The following is a 20,937-nucleotide window of genomic DNA, read 5'->3' as shown; positions in this document are numbered from 1 at the left end:
ATGTTTTACATTTCAGATGTTTTGCCAAACGCACACTCGTCTTATTATTTTAATCCAACTTTAGCATCAACCAGACATCTTCACCCAGACAACCACTGCTCACTGGATAGTGTCTCTTTTTGTTTTTTCTATTTCCATCCTCTGTAGCAACTTGGATATCCTCGTAGATCACGTGTTTCAGTTCAGTCCAGTCTGTCTGACAAAGCTGCAGTCAGAGTTGAATGGAGCCACAACATCGCAGAACAATATCGTAGCAGGTGAGAGTGACTTTGCTGTTTGTCAACACAGTAAAAACCAGTTTCATTTCATGGGAAATCTGCAAAGCTGCTGTTAAATCCGGTTTGGTGTCACTTCCTGAAAACATTAATTATTTCTTCAATAGAAAACATTTAATTGAACAACTTCTCTCAGATTTGGGCTGAAGCTGTTGTGCATGAGACGCTCCTGCCACAATGCCGCGGCCTTCTGGTATCTAACATTAAAATGCTTTGGAAGAAAACGTCCATATCAATCCTAAGTTTGTGAAAATTGTCACAAAGTTAGGACTGACATGACCTGTCAGTTGTAAAATCAAAGAAATCAATCTAAATAATCAATCTTCCAGATTCATTCCAGTCGTATTTATTGTACTATTGTGGTGCCAAGTGATGCAAACTATTATGTCAGATACCGAAAGTCTAGTACTCATAATTTAGAAGAAATTAAATGTTAACCACTTCTCTGTTTACTTTCAAAAGTGCATTTTCAATGTTTTTTCCAGTTACATTTTGAATAAAGTAATTGCGATATGCAGGATATAATCATCTGCAAAAAAGTAACTGAAGGTGTCAAGAATGAAGCATTTGTTAAAAAAAATTAATAAAAAATGGAAATCAGAATTCGTAGAAATCACTTCACGGCTTTTGGATGAAAAGAAACATGACCAAAGACTACATCAGATTTTAAGTTTTGATATTAAGGAACTGTTTTAATCAGTTTGGAATAGATAAATAGAATAACAGCCTTCATCAGAAATGTCTGATGATCAGACGATCCGCTAAAAGCCTGATGGTTATGTCTCTGTAGAGTAGTGTGAGTCCGCATTGGGCCTGCTTGAGTTCAGTGTGTTTTTTTACACTCTTAAATATAATGAGCATAATCACAGATATGATAACACACGGACACATAATGTAACTAATATTATAAATGGTTAAATAACCTCCCCTGCTATTTCTGTCTATTTTCTTTGTTCCTGGAAGACGAGCACATTTATTCCTGAATGACGTAAAAATCGAAACCTTCGAGAATAAACAGTCGCAATGTCCAAGTTAGAAAAGACTATCCATTCTGATGAAGAGCAGAATGATCCAAATGTACTTATATGTTGTGTTTAAAGTTTAAGTGACAAAAATTAATCCTTGCAGCAACATTATGAAATGATGTGTTCTAATACAGACTCATCAGTTCTCTGTATTGTCTGTGTTGAACATGAGAACGGCACTTAAAGGAGAAAAACGGCACAGACAGGGAAGAAAACTGTGAAACTCACCATAAGACACCAGTAAAATATGGATCAGGGCTGATAACATGACAGAGCGAACCCTGCAGAGAGATAAATGAGAGGATAATCAGTGTCCTACTGGATGGAGAAAAGCAAACACAAGAGAAAAACACAATAAAAAATAGTCCATGTGAGAGGCAAATTGAAAACAGGAACACAAACATGAAATTTCTTTTTTTAAAAACTCTGGTTGCTGCAAAAGTATAATAGAAAGCAAAACACTGTGATGTGACTTTTCCATTAATATTTTATATGATCTAGATAAATATCCGATTTCTGTCCGCTACAGATGACAAAATGAAAAATGTGCGTTGGGAACGAGAGTGTCATGTATTCTATTGTAATCAGTCTGGTGCCATTAAAGAGCAGTTTTCTACAGTTGATCAGTGCAGTGGGAGAACTTGACAAGACTCCTTTACTCATGTACTGACTCATCTGACACACTCAGAATGTTGCATCACACAACACTGGTTAGCAGTTTACATTATCACTCAGCACTGCAGGTACCATGAGGGACTGTGACGCCGTTTACCCAGACGCACGCCTTGTTTGCGGTGGTCACAAAAGGTTTGGTCTCGTGCAAATTGGTGAGTTTCAGTGCTTCTGTTTATGTAGAGTATGTAGTTTGACAACTCATGGATAGTTTAACATTATTATCTGCATGCTTTGGATGTTTTAATCATTAATTTTTTTGATTGTTTAATTTTTTCTTTCCATTAAAATACAACATCCCTAAAATGCTAACTGATTTCAACCTGGATGAATTGGAAAATAACAGAAAATAAAATCTCTGTATACATTCAGCAGTGCATTTCATGCTCAACAGGTAAAACGCTTAACCAATCTGGAGGGATTAATATAGTATACGAAGGTAAAGAAACTAGGATCATTCAGAGCATCAACATAGTCCTTATAAATGAAGTGATTTAACAAAAATGTTGAGTCAAAGAGTAAAAAAATTTGACATTTCTATATGAACACCTCTACAGTTTCGTCACTGGTTTGCACTCCAGCATTTCACAATGGACTATAAATGTAGTAGAATAAAGAACACTGCACTTCAACTGTAGAGTCATCAATGTAGTGTAATACTTACATTGTTGTGGTCATAACCTGAGCATGGTCAAGCTGGGTTTAAACCTGACTGTGGAGACAGAAAGAAAAGAAAAAAACCTTTAAGGAGACATCCTGTGGAGATAATACCCAAACAAGGATCTGAAGTTGTGTCATAAATACGTTGATTTTGACTCAATTAACACTGAAGTTGATTGTGGGGACGGAAATAAATGTGGATAATCAGAGTGGCTGGCAAAGGTTGGACTAAAAACACTGCTGTGTTTGACCGCTACCAAACGACAACAAAGGATTTCTTAGCCAAACCATATTTGATAAGCATAAATCCCATCAACAGAAAGCCCCACCACTCTCACCCTCTCTCTGATAAAATATTCCAGGGCTGTTTTTTATTCATGGGAAAAGCAAATTCACAGAAAAAAAAAATAAGGGATCTGTCACTGTGTTCTTCTTCATTTGATTCATATAGAGGTCATCGATACGCCCTAAGATCCTTTTTCAAACTTGTAGCCCAGAGCTAAGTAGGAAGACGTGACAACAGCTGAGTTCATTCACCCTCTACATCTACTTTATCCACGTCAGGGTCACATGGAGCTGGAGCCAGCTGACAAAAGACAAAAAAAATAATCTATAAAGACTCAGAACAGGATGTAAATATAGAGAGAGCAATTTAAAATACTAAATATTTGGTATAGAAAACCTTTTAAAAAGAAGCTTCTCTTCTGATTCTGCAGTAAATCCAGACAGCAGAAAAGGCCTGAATGGTTCAGGCGGCTGTTTGCCCACTTTTTCTACGTCTCTTATTGAAACCTGATCTAATTAACACGTCTTTAGCTTTGCTTTTATTGATCCTGATTTGATCACTGGTCTTTCCACTTGTTGCCTTGGTGTTAAACAAGAGCACGGAGGAGGCAAATTAACACCACAGCCACATCTTTTAATTCATTGACATTCTACAACTACTAGGCAACCAGCTGTGAAAAACAGCACGGTGAGCAAACACCAGGAATTGTGTGTTCACGATGGAAAAGGGTGATCTTGTGCAGATCAGTCTGATAAACAGGCACAAATACTTGATCGCGAGAGTCTGTGCACGGTGTGTTTGTGTCTGTGTGTGGGCGATACACTGAAAAAGACCGTGAGATGCAAACAAACAAAAAACGAGACGCTCCTAAATAATCAGTCAGTATGTAAAGGATCACGAAGGGGCGGCGATGAGCAGCGTCTGGCGTGTTTAAAGACGTCTCTTCTTAGAAGTAAACAACACATATGGCATCAGCTTCAGGTGCACAAGGCAAAGTCTGCTGACTAACTATGGAAAACATCTGGAGCTTCTGGGTGAATATGTCACTACGTTTGTTGTTTCCACTCACCTGTCAATGCCGGTAAGGTTTCGGTACCAGGAACAGATCCTTAAAAAGCAATACTAAAGATATAAACTACCCGCTGAAACATGTTAACTTATTTCTCAAAGTATTGACTTTGTGTTTATATGTGGATTTTCTTAAATGGCCCAGACTCACACTGATCTTTGAAAAGTATACATTCAGTAGTATAATTTTTACTTTTATAATGAAAATGACTCACTCATTACAATAATCCATACCTAACCAAGATATCTGGGTACTTTCAGTTGGGTTAATTTAAAAGTGAAATGTAGAGATCTGTTGCATTGGCAGGTAAAGCTAATTTGCATGTTAGGTGGAAAAGAGAAACATCCTGAATCTTCAATTTGTACTAAAACCTTCTACCTTATTAAAAAAAAAAAAGTAAACTAAACAAAAAGCGCTTCAATAGAGCTGTGAGCAACACAGATACAAATCCCATTACAGGGAAGTCATTTTTAGAAATGTACATGTACACCGTTGACATATTTTTAGAAAGATATATTGGAAAATGATAAACATCAGAAAATATGTACTTTTATTGTGGGCTAATCCATAAATGCAATACCTGATTAAAAGCATACATCATCACACCGATCCAAAAAACAGAATCAAATCTAACATTGACATCACTAAATCCTCACTGATCTGCCACACTTCCCACACTGGTTTAATTCAGTCAGAGATTAATTGGAGAGCTGTCACAGTATAAACAATCACAAAATCTCCACCAAATCTACACAGCGTGTGTTTGTGTTTTACACAGATATGTAGTTGTACATTTATGTTTTTTCCCCCACTCTATGGTTGATTTAAAACATACTATCATAATAATTGGACAACTGCAGTTTCACGACATTATGATACTAGTCACATAACATATTCATTCACTGGCATTTCGGTTTTATGTGACCGTTTTCCGATAGTCAGCGCATTTTTTCAGGAAAATGAGATCACACCTACAAACGTGCTGGCTCTAAAAGCATGATAAATTGCCCTATTATGACACTGACTGAAATGTTATTTTGTTTGGGTATTTTAGTCGGACCAACTTGTGAGTCTTATAAACAAGGTGATGCATCAAAAAGCTATTTATTTATTTATTTATTTATTTATTTATTTATTTATTTATTTATTTATTTATTTATTTAAAGCCAAATCCAGGTGTTTCTCTTTCAAATGAAGTTTCTTAGGATTCCTGAATGGGAGTTCTTTTACTGGATGACAACAATGCTGAATATCTTGTGGTGAACATCAACATTTCTTCATCAGTTTCTGTCCTTTTACAAGCCACACACTGATCAATTATGACAATAAGTATCACTTTAAGTCCTGAAAAATATCTTAAAAGTAAGTTTGCTACAGGATGTGAGATGGATAATCGCTTCCACAATCACAATGTGGGATTAATATACAATAATGTATATTGGCTATAATAATAAAAGATAAGCTTAATGTTTTACCAGAAACAAACTGGTGATATGCAGACTTCATGATGAAGTAGGGTGTGTGCTCATTGATCCTCTGCTCACATGTAAACATAACACCTCTGAATGAGCATTCATTGCTTGTTATTAACAAACTCTGCACACTCCTGCTTTCTGGTGTTTTCTGGAAACACTTAGGCTGAATGAAGACAGCCATCTGAAAGTTTTTTTCCACTTGCAAGAGAGACCAGGCCCCCTCGCCCCGTGGTCTCACAGAGACCCCACCTTGCCAAGTATTCATCCAGGAGGAGGTGACTCACTGGAGCTGCTGGTCTGGAGGCGCGCTGGGGCTTGTTCCTCATGTTTCTCACCAACAGCAGCAGAACCGCAGTTCTGATGAGAGGCTCTTTCAATAAAGTGAATACTTAAAACTCAGACAAATGTTTCTCCTTCATGTGTAGGAAAAAAAATGCTGTCATGACAGTGCGAACAAGTTTTTTTTTTTGTTTTGTTTTTTGTTTTAAGTCAAACGTTAAACCAGCGTGCGAAAGGAAAATGAATCATTTGAGGCAGAGAGGTGACACAAATAAACGCAAACCAAAACTGAAGTGAAGTAATCCCGAGATGAATAGAAAGTTTAAATACAATTCTAATCTACCCCGCTGCCTGTGTGACAGGAGTGAGGGGGTGTGACAGTCTGCGTAACAAAGGTTTGAATGAGAATCGATAGAAATGAAACATAATTCTTACATCGATGCTGATGATGTGGGACCTGATGGAGCATCCAGCTTTCTCTTCAGTACACATCCATTCAGGTGAGTTTATTCCAATCAGACCGTTATCCACTGACGGAGGATTCCTGAGAAATCTCTTCTCTTTCTATTGCTTGTCTCTCACGTGCCGCTCCGGTTACTTCGTTGCGAGCACGCGGATCCTGCTGGAGCGCAGGAGCGACTGATCTGAAGGAGGGAGAGACGCTCAGACACACGCTGATGCAGAGTGCCCAGCCTACTGCGGTGCGTTCACGACACCTCTGGAAATCACACGCTTCCAAGTTACATACGAACTCCGCTCGGATTCTGTTGCCATTTTTACTTTACCTGGTGGCAAAGACTCAGCAAGGTGCTGGAAACATTCACCAGACATCCATCCACCCATCCGTGAACACACACAAACACACGCGCACACGCACGCACGCACGCACACATATACATCCGTCGAAGTCTTCACCACTCATCATCACAGGGCAACCTCAGAGAGAGAGACAACCACACACACTCACATTCACACCAAGGGGCAATTTAGGGGTCACCAGTTAACCTCACATAAATGTCTTAGGACTGTGGGAGGAAACCGGAGCACCTGGGGGAAACCCACCACCATCCAAACTACCACCATCATCATGAACCACTGATGTAAGGTAGAGTCAATAGGTGGATCCATGTTTTCATGTTGTTTGTATATTATAACTTGTGTGAAGTGGAGCCTTAGTTTCCTATTAAAAGCTCCCAGGAACGACAGCAACTGTGGCTGCTATAGCCCATCAGCTTCCAGGTTTGATACGTTGTGCGCTCAAAGATTATCTCCTGGATACTTTGGTTATCATTATTATTTCAGTCACCATTATATCATCTTGAACAGTTTGGTTTAGACAAAGTTGCTCAATAAATGTTTTGTCTTTCTGGGACCATTCTCCATAAAACCTAGATATGGCTGGGCGTGAATTAGCAGTTTCTCTCAAATGCAGATGAGCCGATCTGGCACCAACAATTATCATTCTGAAAATTGGTTTTGAACTTCAGCAGCTCGTCTTGACCATGTCTGTTTAGATACAAGTGACTGTTGGATGTTGAAGTGTCCACGAGCGAGTGGCTAAACCCCCAAATTGCTTTCAATGGATGTCGGACATCTTGCATGGCAGGCATTGTGTTGGTGTGTGACTGTCTGTAAATTTCATTGTGTAGGAGCCAAACGAGGGATAATGTGACCACGGAGTGGCGCTGTGGTTATATGAGGCAAGGTTTCCCGTCATGGGTGGGTGAATGCTGACTTGGAAGGGCATACAAGGTTTTGACTGCTGTCAACGCTGTAATCATTGTTCCTTTACCTCTGCAATTTCAATTGTGTTGTGGGCGCACTGGTAAGGCCAGTGGTTTTATTGCACTGTGGGCAAAATAAAAAGATAGTTTGGCACACGAAGAACTGGTTTAAGGACATCTTTGAGCATCACGCAGCGATCGTAGTGGTAAACTGAGTCCAGTGTTCCCTCAGTAGCTGGTAAAGGACTGGCTTCTTTAATACATTGTGTATGTTTTGGGTTTTTTGAGCTGATTTGGGTAAATGGTTCAAAATTCAAGTGGCAGATTTGTGAGGTCCTGCAGCTCACACAAGGAAAATGTGAACTCCTGTGAATATTTACATTTTTAGTATTTTAAGCCTTTTTGAAAAATCCATTAATAAGGTATTGTAAGCCAGTGTGTAATGGGAACTTGAGTGAGATACATGAAAATATCAATGCAATTATTCACAATTATGACTTCGTCAACAATCTTTGTCTTTGTATGGGAAGAACCCAGAGTACCCCAAGAAAACACGCATGCACAGGGAGAACATACAAGTCCCACATAGAAAAGCCTCATCAAGCAGCAGTTTATTATGAAAGGACCAAACCACTGAGCTGCCCTGAAGACTGACTTGTGGGAAAACAGACTTGGGCCTTGCAAGGAACTTCAAAGTGTAGGGTTACAAATGAAATGTTATTCATCCATCCACATTCACTTCTGTGACTTGGAACACATATTGCATTGGGTTCAAATGAACACATGAGTATAATTTAGATATGTATTATCACTTTATTTGAATGAGCCACTAGATTTTTGTGGACCTCATTATTTCCAGATCTTTTTCATAAATCTTCAGCATTTTGTTCCTCTTGATCCATGATGACAGGAAGCATTTAGGCAAAGATAAATCTGATGTATCCGGGCTAAACTGTGTTTCAGTGTAGTAATTGCCTCTGAACTGCATTTGATAAATCAACAAAGATCTCAAATTACTTGTTAAACTTGTGTGCAAAGTCCGAAATGACAGCATGTCACCATATGATATAGTGCAGGCTTAAACCCACATTCAACTTTTTCCCCTTCAGTTTGAACCAAATAAAAAGTGACTGTTTAGCTTCTGGAAAAAGGTTTCTGCACAGAAGTAGATCCTGGCATACCGAAGGACTTATTTCCAACAGGCAGCAAACAATCTGTTTTAATTGGAGGAAAGTATGTCCGTATCACCAAAACCTGAAGGGGTGTTTCACTGCAGTGAATGATTTCGTTGTGCTTAATGGCACAGTCATGAACAAGTCTGAAACCCGGTCTGCTGTTCATCCTCTGCACTTTAACTGTCATAGGAACTGGCATGGTGACCCTAAAGGTGAAGTCTTTTTTTTTTTTAAACAATAAAGCTTTAAGGTCAAGTAGCTGTGAGTGTCATCAGCAGTGAACGTGATAAATGAGTGGTAACTGTGCATCCGGGGTTGATGCACAAAACCAAATCAAACAGCTAAAAACATTAAAGAGACATATTCAAATTATGCACCTGCACATATTTTACATTGAAAATGCTTAAAGAAAAGGGAGAGTTTTCCAGACATTATTGATACTATCCATAGCCAAACAATAAAGCTATTCAAAAACAACAATTTGACATGAAAAAAGGAACAACTTCATCCCAAAATACATGATTAATAATGTTTTGAAGACATTTTTACACAAATCAAGAAATCAATGAGCATTTCACACAATATAAAAGCTGTCTGTCTGTTTGTTTGTTTTTTTGTTTTTTTAATAAAGCATGCACTTTAAGATATATGGATGAGGGGTCTGTAGGTCTAAGAAGTCAAAGCATCAACCATAAAGCCATAATATCACAGGAAGCTGGGATTTGTTTTTATCCTATTAAAAACACCCTGCCCAGGTGATGTGAATTTGACAGATGTCAAACAGCTGCCTAAACAATTATTGTTTTACCATTCTCACTCATCCATAAGCCAGAAAAAACCCATAAAACATGGGGTTTGCCACAATTTTTAGATGAACTAAATAATTTGCAAATTGAGAAAGAGAAAAAAAACTGAGATTTTGAGAAATTGTATCAACAGATTGTACAATACTGCATGCCTGGAGTATCCAGAGGGAATGTATCCACAGAGTATCCCTGTGGTACCATGAGGCTTCTTTCTGGGAGACAACAGTGCTGATCATAAAACGCCTGTGCTATCCAGGCTGTGTGGAGGTTTTAGGATCAGATCAACATTTCTAGTTTGGGCAAACCTCTCATATATTCAGTGCATCACATCGGCTTTTCAAGTGTACTGCAGAGAGGGAGTGTGTGTGTGTGTGTGTGTGTGTGTGTGTGTGTGTGTGTGTGTGTGTGTGTGTGTGTGTGTGTGTGTGTGTGTGTGTGTGTGTGTGTGTGTGTGTGTGTGTGTGTGTGTGTGTGTGTGTGTGTGTGTGTGTGTGTGTGTGTGTGTGTGTGGGCGGGCGCACCAGAATGAGAGTTTCTGCAGTCATTACCAAAGTTTATGACGTAGAAAGGATGCGTCATCATCTTCTTGCATAGATTGGCCTGGGTGGAGAGGAGGGGGACTAATTCATTTGCAAATGACTTTTCTTGATCAACGTCATGATCGACGCAAATCACTACATTTCACAGCTGGCTGATCTTTATTGACATGGATTCTGTTCTCTGTTTTCAGGAGCCTGCGGGTGCTCTGTCAGCGCATGAATACCGGGGTGACTCCTGGAAGGTGCAACTGTTTCCAACTGCAATTCCGGATTCTACTCACTCGATCAGTGAGAAATCCAAAAACAGGCTAAAGATAGAAGTGATGGAATTTTAGCTGCTGTCATAATTTATTTACTACTTTTGCCAAATAAATAAAGAATGCCATTGTCAGATCACTGATCAGCGCAAATGCAATAGTTGCTGTTTTCCACTGGTGAAATGTTGAATTGTGGTGATTAATCCAGGTCCTAGAGAGCTGCAGTTTTCCATTTTTTAAAAATATTTCCCTACACCAACACACCTGATTGCAATTGTATTTCAATACTGTGGTACAGTAGGGACTACACATTGAAAAACATGTATTACTGTGTGACAATCCAAAACCAACACCTCCGGTATGCATGGAAATCTGCTTCTAATAATAGACTTTGTGCAGACATGACTCAAAGTCTCAGTGTCTCAGGAATCTGATCAACTCAAAACTCAACACAGTTACAAGCTCAGACCGGAGATATTCATTGATGCATGAAGCTATCGTTTTTAGAGAAACACTGAGAAGCTGCTATTGATGTTATTCCTGTATACTGTCATCTCTACAGCACCTCCGTATGCCTTTGATTCTCACCACAGGAAATACCTTCCATTCTTTCACAGATGGGTGGGATTCTCCAAACAATGTGAAGTTAGGTCAAACTGTGGCGATTGGGAGGGCGTATACCGTGAAAATGGAGTGCTGCAGTAGCAGCCTCACCTACAGTGTGCATTCAATATGAAGAGTGACCTCATCCCCTCCACTAACATCATCCCACCCTGACGTCACCCTCTCACCACGTAGTCCCCAGAAAAAAGATCAGCGTCTAAAAAGATCAGCATCTAATAATGAGATTACTCATGTTTAATGATTTCATTATTACTTTTTTTTCTCCTTGGCATATGAAAGCCCTCCAATGTTGATCTCTATTGTACTTTTAGTACAATAGAGATCCTGTGTGTGTGTGTGTGTGTGTGTGTGTGTGTGTGTGTGTGTGTGGGTGTGTGTGTGTGGGTAAACGTGTTTCTAGAACAATTACCAAAAAGTGTGTGTGCAGGTCTAAGAACATGCATTCTTTCAATATATTTTCATCTGAATTAGCCACCAGATGTAATCTTAATAATCTATTTGTTAAATCAAAGGTATTCATTAGCTTCAGTAAACTGTCCAAAGTGATGCTATTACAGTCACATTAAGTAAACATTTACAAATCATCTAATGTATCAAAAGCAAAAGAACAGATTGGATTTATTTACATGTAATACTTAAAATATCTGACAGCTGACTCTGAGCTTGTGTTTCAAAAGTCATTCCTTCATTAATAATGTAACCTGTATTTAAAGCTGTGAGAGCTGCAAAAGCACGATATCAAAATATTTTTGTTCACAAAAGGAAATCTGGTTTTCACCCTGTCGCCATTGGCAGATGGGATGACTTCAGCTCAGAGCAACACAGCTGATGAGTCAAACAATTTACACTGCATCAGTGTCGTGAGCTGTGTCTTTCTAACGCACACCACCCCTCCCCCTCGCGTGTTGCTGCAGAACAAGGTCTCGGTGCCTCAGACGGGGATGCCGCTCATGAATAATTCACCTCACATTGAAGACCCCGGGAGGGGGATTACATACCAAGAGGATGATGTCATACTTCAAATTGCTCGAGATGATGTCACCTCCTCATTGTAAATGCACACTGGATCCCAACGTGCGATTACTCCCCTATAAACACCCGGCTTACACAAAATGTTCAATTTTGGTACACTTTTTATACCTCAGTGTGTTTTTTAAATTTAATTTGTGCAAGGTGGAAATATGGCCGGTACTTAAGGTAGACGGCACACTTTACAGAAATAACTCAATAAGCTGTGTTTATTGTCTTTATGAGACTCTCTAATGAAACCTTGCCCAGCCAATACCCAAACAACAAAATCACAAGTTGTTCTTTGGCAACTAGTTTACAAGTGTCCATTGCATCCTTGCACCTGCTCATGAAGGAATCCTCCGGACTGGTACTCTGTGCAGCGAAATGCTTCCAGGAGTCAGTCTCATCAGTGATGCTGAGCTGAAGAAAAACGGATGAGGATCTGTAACAGGAGATTGCTGTGTTTGGGGAAACCCCTTTACATGTTGTTACACTGAATGATAGTCAATCTAGCGTCTCACTTACTACATTGGCGTGTATCCAGCTACTGATGTAGACAGATGGGAACACAAGAGGAAACAAGCCATCCATATCCCTGCTCTGTGGTAGTGAAAGAGTACAACAAAAAAGACGGCTGGAGTGGATTTGTTAAACTCCCTCATCGCACTGTTCCTCAACTAAATCAAATCAATGAAGTTGTGCCATCGGCTTGGTATTGACATCACGACTGTGACACCTGGTTGTTGTTCAGGGAGAGATTGCAATGACAGTGGTATGACAAGACAAGAAAAGATGAAGCTTCACACATTCAAGAAAGTCTGTGGAAAAGTGGAAAGAGCATGGATCGCAAGAGATATTGTTTGACTCCTCGGATCGCTGGGGGAGCCGAAGACAGGAGGGGCAGACGGCCAACAATACCAACTCCAGTGACTGATGTGTGCCTGGCTGCCACAGCGCACTGGGTCGTCATGGCTGAATACAAAAGGGGCGACGCAAAGCATCAGGATGCTGCTTCCCGAGGATTCTGACAGAATAGCAGTTTACGGGTATAAATCGCCTCATTGATTGACAAACCTTTTCAGCTGTTGAGTGTGCTTTGTGTGAGGGGGCCCACTCAATTTTGATAATTATGAGTCTGTTATAATTTCAAGTGGCAGTTTTTGGAAAGATACCAGACACTGGTGACAATTTATTTGAAACAACATAAAGGACATTTAAGTTTGTTTCTATGTCTTCTTTAAAAAAAAAAAAAAATATGAGAAGCTTTTATCACAGGGGAGTACCAGTGTGATTTAAGACATTTCATATAGAGCTAATGCAGTTGGCTTTTGATGTTAAACTGAGCACTATAATCCTTATGCATGATTCAATAATTAAGTACAATTTGGCCTTCTGGTGAGATGGACGACTTTTTTGTGGCCGATCGCCATGATCAAAGTTACCACTCATGCCTGCTTTATATTCTGGATGTTAGAGCCTTTTGAAAGATATTTATGAGCTGATATGGGAGGAGGATTAGATAGACAGACAGAGTTCTGTGGATACAAGTTAATATCAAGTTAATATCCATGCTTACTTACAATAAGGTTACAATATGCTGATTGGGAGGTCGGTACGTCCTTGTACGAGAGTCACACCGACCCACCCCCAGGAACAATCTCAACCTCTGCTAAATTCTTTTTAAATGGGGATGAAATGTGTTTTCTCTTCACAATACTTAAAGTAACTTTACAAGCAAATTGCCCAAAATACATCAAATAAAGAAGGTTTTTCTTTCTTCTTTAGCTCATTTTCCACTGGAGGACTGCATGAAAGAAGCCAGTGAGAGGAAAAGGTCGACGTATGCAGTGCAAATGGAACAAAACTGTCTGTACACTTTCTACTTTGACCCTGAATAGAGCCTTTGAGCAAATGTGAAGTTAAATGAAGCCTTTTGCACATTCATGTCTGCCTCGGTTGGACGAAGCATGAGCAGCTCAGGGGAAAGATAAGACACATAATTAGTTAAAAGTGTACAATATTGATCCATCCTGGATATTTTCAGTATGTCTTCAATGATATATATATTTTGCCCATTAACATTTTATGAATAGTTGTGCTCATGAAATGCAGACAAAGAGGCAGGTTCCTGTTAAAAAGAAAAAATAATGAAAGTTGCTCCAATACCACCAAACCCCTCTGCTTGTCCACAAAAGCTTCCTTTTATCACCCTTCGTGTTTTTAAGCCATTATCAAACCAAACAAAGTAAATTAATCGTTTGGTTTCTTGCTGGTCCATGAATTGAAATTCCTGGTGCTGGTACCTGCGATAAGATCCTCTGAGGATGTGTTGCAAAGCCATGTTCTATATCTGTTGAACCCCACAGTCAGCTGGGGTTGACTTTAGCCCCCTGGAACATAGAAGTATCACAAAGGTGAAATGCATGCATGGGTATTGATGATTGATATCGGTACCCCTGACTTTTCGAAGTCTTCATTTGTAAAAAGAAAGGAAGAACGATTGCCTTGTGGACAATGAAGCAAGCTGTAGTTGGAAGGTTGTCGTTAAATTACAGAAATGGTGACTTTCTACATGAGCGGGGGAGCTCTCCGCATCCAACATAGAATTGATGAATTTCTACTGGCACAAAGGAAGTGCTTCACTGCATCGCTTCAAAAATAAATCTGCAAATAATTTCAGGGAGCAATTTTCAAATCAATCACTCTTCCAAATGTGAGTCAAAGGGATTAAAAAACAGCATAAAAAGGAGAATAAATAAGGGAAGAGCTTCATCAATCAAAAAAATGTTTTTTTTGTTTGTTTTTTGCCTGTTTTTCTTTTTTCTCTCTTTCTGTCTTTGATAATAGTTGAAAAATTATTGTATCCATTTCATATATTTTACACGCTATTTCATCACTGTGTTTTCATTTCTCTATTATTGTTGAAAGTGACTCTGTGTGTCACTGAGTTGCGGCAGCATCTGATCATGTGCAGACTTGGCAGGATGATCCAATCCGACCAGTAGTTGTGGTGTGTGTGAGAGCGTGAATGTGTAGCACTTGGTTCTCACCGGAGTTAAAGAGACATTTGCTGCTATTAGATTTAATAGGTTTGATAAACACCCTCATCATCATCTGGCACCAGCCAGAGCACAAAGAGCTGTGTTTTGGGGACTTCTGGAGTGATTAACTTGCATTGGCACCAGATGTGATTGAGTAACATCTGGCTGTGACATTGGCAGCCAGAAGGAGTTTTGTTGGCCAGAGGAACTTTGCATCAGAGACCAAAAGCAATGAGTCTGCTGGATAAGACAAATACTTGATTTTCATTTTGTGATTGTTGTTGTTATCTTTTTCTTTTTTTCTCTGAGTTTCTCTGGCTTGCATTCACCGTGACGTACTCAGACATCAGCACAGAGTCTGCAGCAGCACTCACCATGATACGTTGACATGAAAGCAGCAGGTTGCGCCTCTGTTTAGCGACAACTGCATCACTCATATAGGATGGCCCCTTCCTGGGAGTGCAGTTTCTACCTTGCCATACCACAACATTTCTCCATTTAACATACCGAGCAGACACACACAGCCACCATCTCACTTTTTCCTATGAGAGAAAAGGAAACTCATAAAGAAGTATCTCTCTTTTTCCACCCTCACAAACAATGATAATGGAAAGAATTGTCGAAAAACAGCTCAAGAGAAAGTGCTGACATCTCTCAATGCCAAGCTTGTGCGTCATCAAATGTCATTATCCTACGCCCAGTGAGATGTCTTCTTCAACACAGCACAATAAAGTGGGGGTGAAGCAAGAGGCCGTCATCTCTCAGCAGGTTGAACTTGGGTTTGTGCTGTTGCCGCTGTTATGCGAGTTTATGATTGCTCCGGTCGAGGTTTTCAAAATGATGACCGCTGCTTTTAATGAACCAGTTTTTGTCGTCCTGAACAGATTTCAGTAAGAAAACCGTTTAGTGTTCTACTTGTATTTCTGATTATTTGGCTTGTTGCAATTACATTTCAAAATTGTCACTATACCAATGTGTGATTTGTGAGTATAGATTCTAAATCGATCTTTTAAAAATGTATTTACAATTCCTGCAGTTAAAGTTAATATCAGACTGAAGGATAAATAGTTAGTTGTGGGGGATAAAGCAGAGAGAATGCATTTTCTTGGATGAGAAGGCCACACACAATGTCCGACTCATACAATTCATCATAAAAAGAAAGTGAATATAAACAGATGTGGAGAGAAATATAAAATGTAAAAGATTGCTTGCACAGAGGATGAGGAGGTAAAGAGTAAAGAATGCACAAGATGGAAACGGTGCAGTTTGTGTATTTGAAGAAAATTCAGCAATGTCTTCCCTCATAGAACACTTGCACTTATAGAACCATCAATATTATTATCCTAACACTCAACAGTTTGTTGATAGTCATACAGCCACAGATCATTGAAACCTGCTGACTCACAGGAGAAAAAGTCACTAAGATGACAGCTGGAGGAATACACTGCATACAGACTAAAACCACAACGCAGTCACGTGATCCAGCACATGAAGGAACGTGTGCTTTATGAAGGAATGAATCAAGGTTATATAAAAAACAAAAGTAAAGTGCAGTTTTCCAGGTATATGAGGCCTGATGTGAAGACTGTGACTGGTTGTACATAAAGGTATGTTTGTTGGCACATTTGTGAGTCAAGCGTGACCTTTGAAGCAGTGGAAATTTATTTTGTTCTTAACTGCAGTCTTATTCTTTCTGTTTGCCAAAAAAACAACAAATTCCCACCAGGATTAACGAGGTTGAGACATTTCTGTTCATGTTGGAGGAAAAAAGGAGATTTTTTTTCACGTTGGCAGATCTTATGTACCGATTCAGCAAACATGTGTTCACCGTCATGAGAACGTCTGTGATGATAATGTCACCTTTTGCAGCCTCGGTTAGGAAAGTAAACCTCCTGGTCTAATTGGCAGGATAATGTTCCTTCTTTCAATGAGCTCGACTGTTAGCTCTGACAGAGATTGAAAAACAGAGGTCTTTTTTTCCCCCCCCTGAGCGTAACAAACTGCAGTGGAGATTGAACCCAAGCTGGTAAGTGTTTGCCCCAGGCTGCTCTGAAATGTGTCTGTGGTCTTAGCACAGCTTGCCTTTTAGTGAGGCCTCTGATTTTGTGCCTATTGAACACAAGCACTGCTTGGCTACTGGCAAAAATGTTCTTTTTGAAACTAATGTAAAAAAACGTATTATTTACTGTCAGGATTTTTTTTTATTAAATCTAAGAGCGGAAGAGTAAAGCCACACACTAGATTAAATGGGAGTGGCGTTTCAGCAAACCTTTCATATTGTAAGATTACGAATAGACCCCGCATAATATATATCTCGTTACCTCTGCATTAATCAAGAATCAAACTGAGCCTCTCATCTCAGACATTTTGATAAATATGGTGATGTTTTTTTTTTGTTTGTTTTTTTTAAAGGTGGATCGGTTTGGTCCTGCTCAAACATCTTTCTGACCCATATTTGTGTAGGTATATCCCATAATTGATTACTTTATGAAATTACTCCTGTAGTCATAGTAACTGAAGTTTCATTGAGCTCCTTACTTGTTTGTTTTGTCGTAGACACAATAAGGTGCAAAGCTGCTGTCTCTCTTGATGGACTGTTTCACAGACACTGTAGAGACAAGACATTGTAAAGTAACATCACTGTAACGTTTACCAGGCATGCATGAAGATCTGGTTACTATCACGATATTATTTACTACTACTATGCATTAACTGAAGCTGAAGCTAAAAAAAAAAAAAAAGAGGTAGAGGAAGAGTGATGAGGAGAGCTGGCATATGCAACATAAGGGGGTGCATAAGGCCCCAATGACCAGCTGAGGGCCCCCATGAGCATGTATGTATATGTTGAGAGAAAAGGTGGCATAACTCATATTAGGATTAATAAGAAAGCTGGCCAAGTGATAGATTAGAAGGACGTCATTGGTGATTTTGCCTCCAGAAAAGCAAGAAAGCAAAGATTCTGAGAATCAGGTATCCCAGTGTCTGAACCTGTACATAGTTTTCCAAAAATTCTTTTCATGGTTGAACCCATGCTGCATTTTCACATTTCTGACTTATTGTCAGTATTTCAGTATTTTTTTTATATTTAACGTTAAAACTTTTCGAAATGTCTTTTTCATTTATTTACTTTGTTTAAAGAAATCAGTGTTTCACTCAAAAATGTGCGAAAATATTATGTATCGATTTTATTTTGTGGTTGATTTTTCTTCATTTATGGCACATTTGCACTTCTGCTTCCATTTAGCCGACTCTCAAAGCAACAGCAATTAAAAAAAGATGACTGGTTTACGGAGTGCCATGTGTGGTGTTGTTTTAGTTACTTTTCCTGAACATGTTCAATAGGCCTATACCACCCCAGTGCTTTGAATATGAAAGGTTTAACAAAAGAGGTATGGTGTATATAACAAGTACAGTTTAAACAGCTGATAATAAATACAGCATTTGTAATTAATTGTTAATGGTCAAGCTCAGATGAGTTTGCATAACACCCCTCAGAGGCTTGGGCCAGCACTGGTGGTGAGAGATAAAGCCAAAGACAACAAAACAAATTGTGACAAACAAGTAAAGACATGCTGGAAGAACTGAGGAAAAGTGCTGTATTATTACAACAACAGAGGAAAATAAAGTGAAATAGATGTCAAGTCTACAGGCCCCAAACACCTAACTACACAAGAACAATTCAGTGACTCAGTCTTCAGTGCAGGTGTAAGTAGGATGCAACTCATCTCACAGCTTTTGTTCTTAGTACACATTGTAATATCAAATATTACTCACCAGCTGAATGACACCGGCCCACCTCCAGAACAATAATGGGAGGAATACAGTGTCCTTTAGCTCATCTCTGGAAGACTTGTCTTGAGAGTGTGAAGTTTCTTTTCGAAGTCCTATAGACAGAGGGCTTTATGTGCAGCAGTGTGTCTCTGGGTATGAGCAGCTATTCCTGTAACGCCGTGTCAGAATACACACCAGCTATTCACAACAGGACACCCGGGCCAAGGCTCCCATGCTTGTGTTTGCAGTAAACTGTATCTGCAGGCTTGTGTGCAGCATGAATATGGGTAGCACAGAGGTTTTTTTTTTAATTTGATAAAAGGCCATGTTTGTTTTTTCATGTACATGAACTAGATATGCACTTGTAGCTGTGTGCACAAAGGCATTTCATAAATACTGAAAGAAGCAACAGATGAATGGACAAGCCAACTTTCTGTCTGTGGTCATCTAAAAGATTTCCCCCTCTATTTGAGGCTCAAAGATTTTCTTTTTCTGTACAGTGTGTGTGTGTGTGTGTGTGTGTGTGTGTGTGTGTGTGTGTGTGTGTGTGTGTGTGTGTGTGTGTGTGTGTGTGTGTGTGTGTGTGTGTGTGTGTGTGTGTGTGTGTGTGCTCGTGTGATATTTGATCCCGTAATTCCTCTGACGCACTCCCGCTAAGACCTGCCTTTGAGGTGCAATGCCACGGCGTCCACCACCACTGATCCTGACCAGGGAAGAGAAACGCAGGGATACAGCCCTGCTACTGTAAAGAGCTGGATGGAAACAGAGTATAAACAGATGCTTAAATGCATCCTGTTTCACACAACAACAACAACAACAACAACAACAACAACGACAAACAGAAGAAGAAAGCTTCTTTAAGCTTCATAATTGAATTTTTTTTTTGCAATTATCAACATATTTCTCTGATTTGAGGCGTTTCGCTCAAGCAAATATTTAAACACACTCTCTAACGTAAAGTCAATATTACTGTCAACAGACACACATCGTGCTAACAACAGACCTTAAAGGATGTAGTTACTGATACTCATTCGAAAGCTGAAAGGGTTTCCAGTGATTGTTTTTTTAATTTTTGTTTTTTTGCACTGCCCCCTAGTGGCTGACAGAGTAGTATTATGAGTTCAAACATGCAGAAGAAGTGATGAGTCACTGACAAACATCTACCAGTCTCTTCAGAAAATCCCCAATTGCCTGTTGCTGCAGCTGTTTCCGAAATCAATCATCAAACCAGCCACAAGTACAGACATTGGAAAAACAGACCTGCTGAAGCAAACGACAACAAAGCCTAGCAACAGCTGTGCTATTTTTAAAACAGCTTTTAAGTGCCTGTAAAAGTTCTTATTATTATTATCATTATGCTTCTATTGTCGCTTTCCATCACAGCTGCAGCTGAATTTAACACAGAGTTGTTAAGTGATGGAGCCAAAGAGGGGACTGCTATTTTTAAACTGCCAGGAAGATAACAAAACTCTGCTGAGCAGAGGAGCCAGGACACTGACCCCACAACACCTGAAGCACACAGTCTCGACCTTTGTGTCACTCGGATGACACTGTACATCACATGATTGTTATGAATTCTAAACAGAGTTTCAAAATGCTATGCCAATTCATATTTTGTTTGGTTGTTGTGTCAAATGTGTGTAAACACCAAATAACGTATGTTTTATTTTGAAACTTATTGCTGAAAGAAGAAGTGTGTAAAGGAGTGTAGTACTCTCATAGAAGCAAAGTCTGCCCCCCTGTGTTTATTTGTTTGTGTTGCTGGGAGGAAACCCTTCAATAGGAGGTGGGAAGGCTGGTGGCTGGTGGCCGGGGCCGGGGCCGGGGTCCTGCTTTGGCACTTAGTTGTGTCCGTAGTTTTCCTTTCATTCCCATGGGCCACCAATACTCGACAAAAACATGCAGGCATGTATATATGAGCTTGGAAAGTATCTTGCATGAAGTTAAATCCACACTCAAAATACAACACAAACAAACTTGTTATTTTGAGTTATATGAGGAGACATTGACAGGTGTAAGTAACTATAATCATAATAAATGCCTCTAGATTTAAACTCAGGTGACTGAATAAAAGGTAGACAGGTAAACTTGTTTTGAAAATATCTTTTTGTGAATCAGGATGTAGAGAACCACTGGAAAAAAAGGCCTTTCAATGAAATGTTTGCACATAAGTTGAGGATTTCCTTGATCTGTGCTTGATCAGCACCATGCTGTTGATGTCAGACATAAAGGACTTCCTCTCTTCGGT

The 20,937-nt window shown here is 39.4% G+C and overlaps 1 protein-coding gene across 1 annotated transcript in view; it reads right to left on the bottom strand.

Moving 5' to 3' along the window:
- lepr (leptin receptor) overlaps positions 1–17,504 on the bottom strand; it is a 38,642-nt gene extending 21,138 nt beyond the window's left edge. The window contains exons 1-3 of the mRNA XM_080473102.1: positions 17,457–17,504; positions 2,637–2,684; positions 1,529–1,581 (exon numbers count right to left, since the gene is read on the bottom strand). Coding sequence (XP_080329228.1) covers positions 1,529–1,581; positions 2,637–2,650 — 67 coding nt within the window. The 5' untranslated portion in view covers positions 2,651–2,684; positions 17,457–17,504. The remainder of the gene's footprint in view (positions 1–1,528; positions 1,582–2,636; positions 2,685–17,456) is intronic.
- Positions 17,505–20,937: the final 3,433 nt, after the last annotated feature.

This window comes from Lipophrys pholis, assembly GCF_963383615.2.
Source record: "Lipophrys pholis genome assembly, chromosome: 10".
In the NCBI taxonomy this organism is placed as follows: domain Eukaryota; kingdom Metazoa; phylum Chordata; class Actinopteri; order Blenniiformes; family Blenniidae; genus Lipophrys; species Lipophrys pholis.
This window is presented reverse-complemented; position numbering and strand designations above follow the sequence as displayed.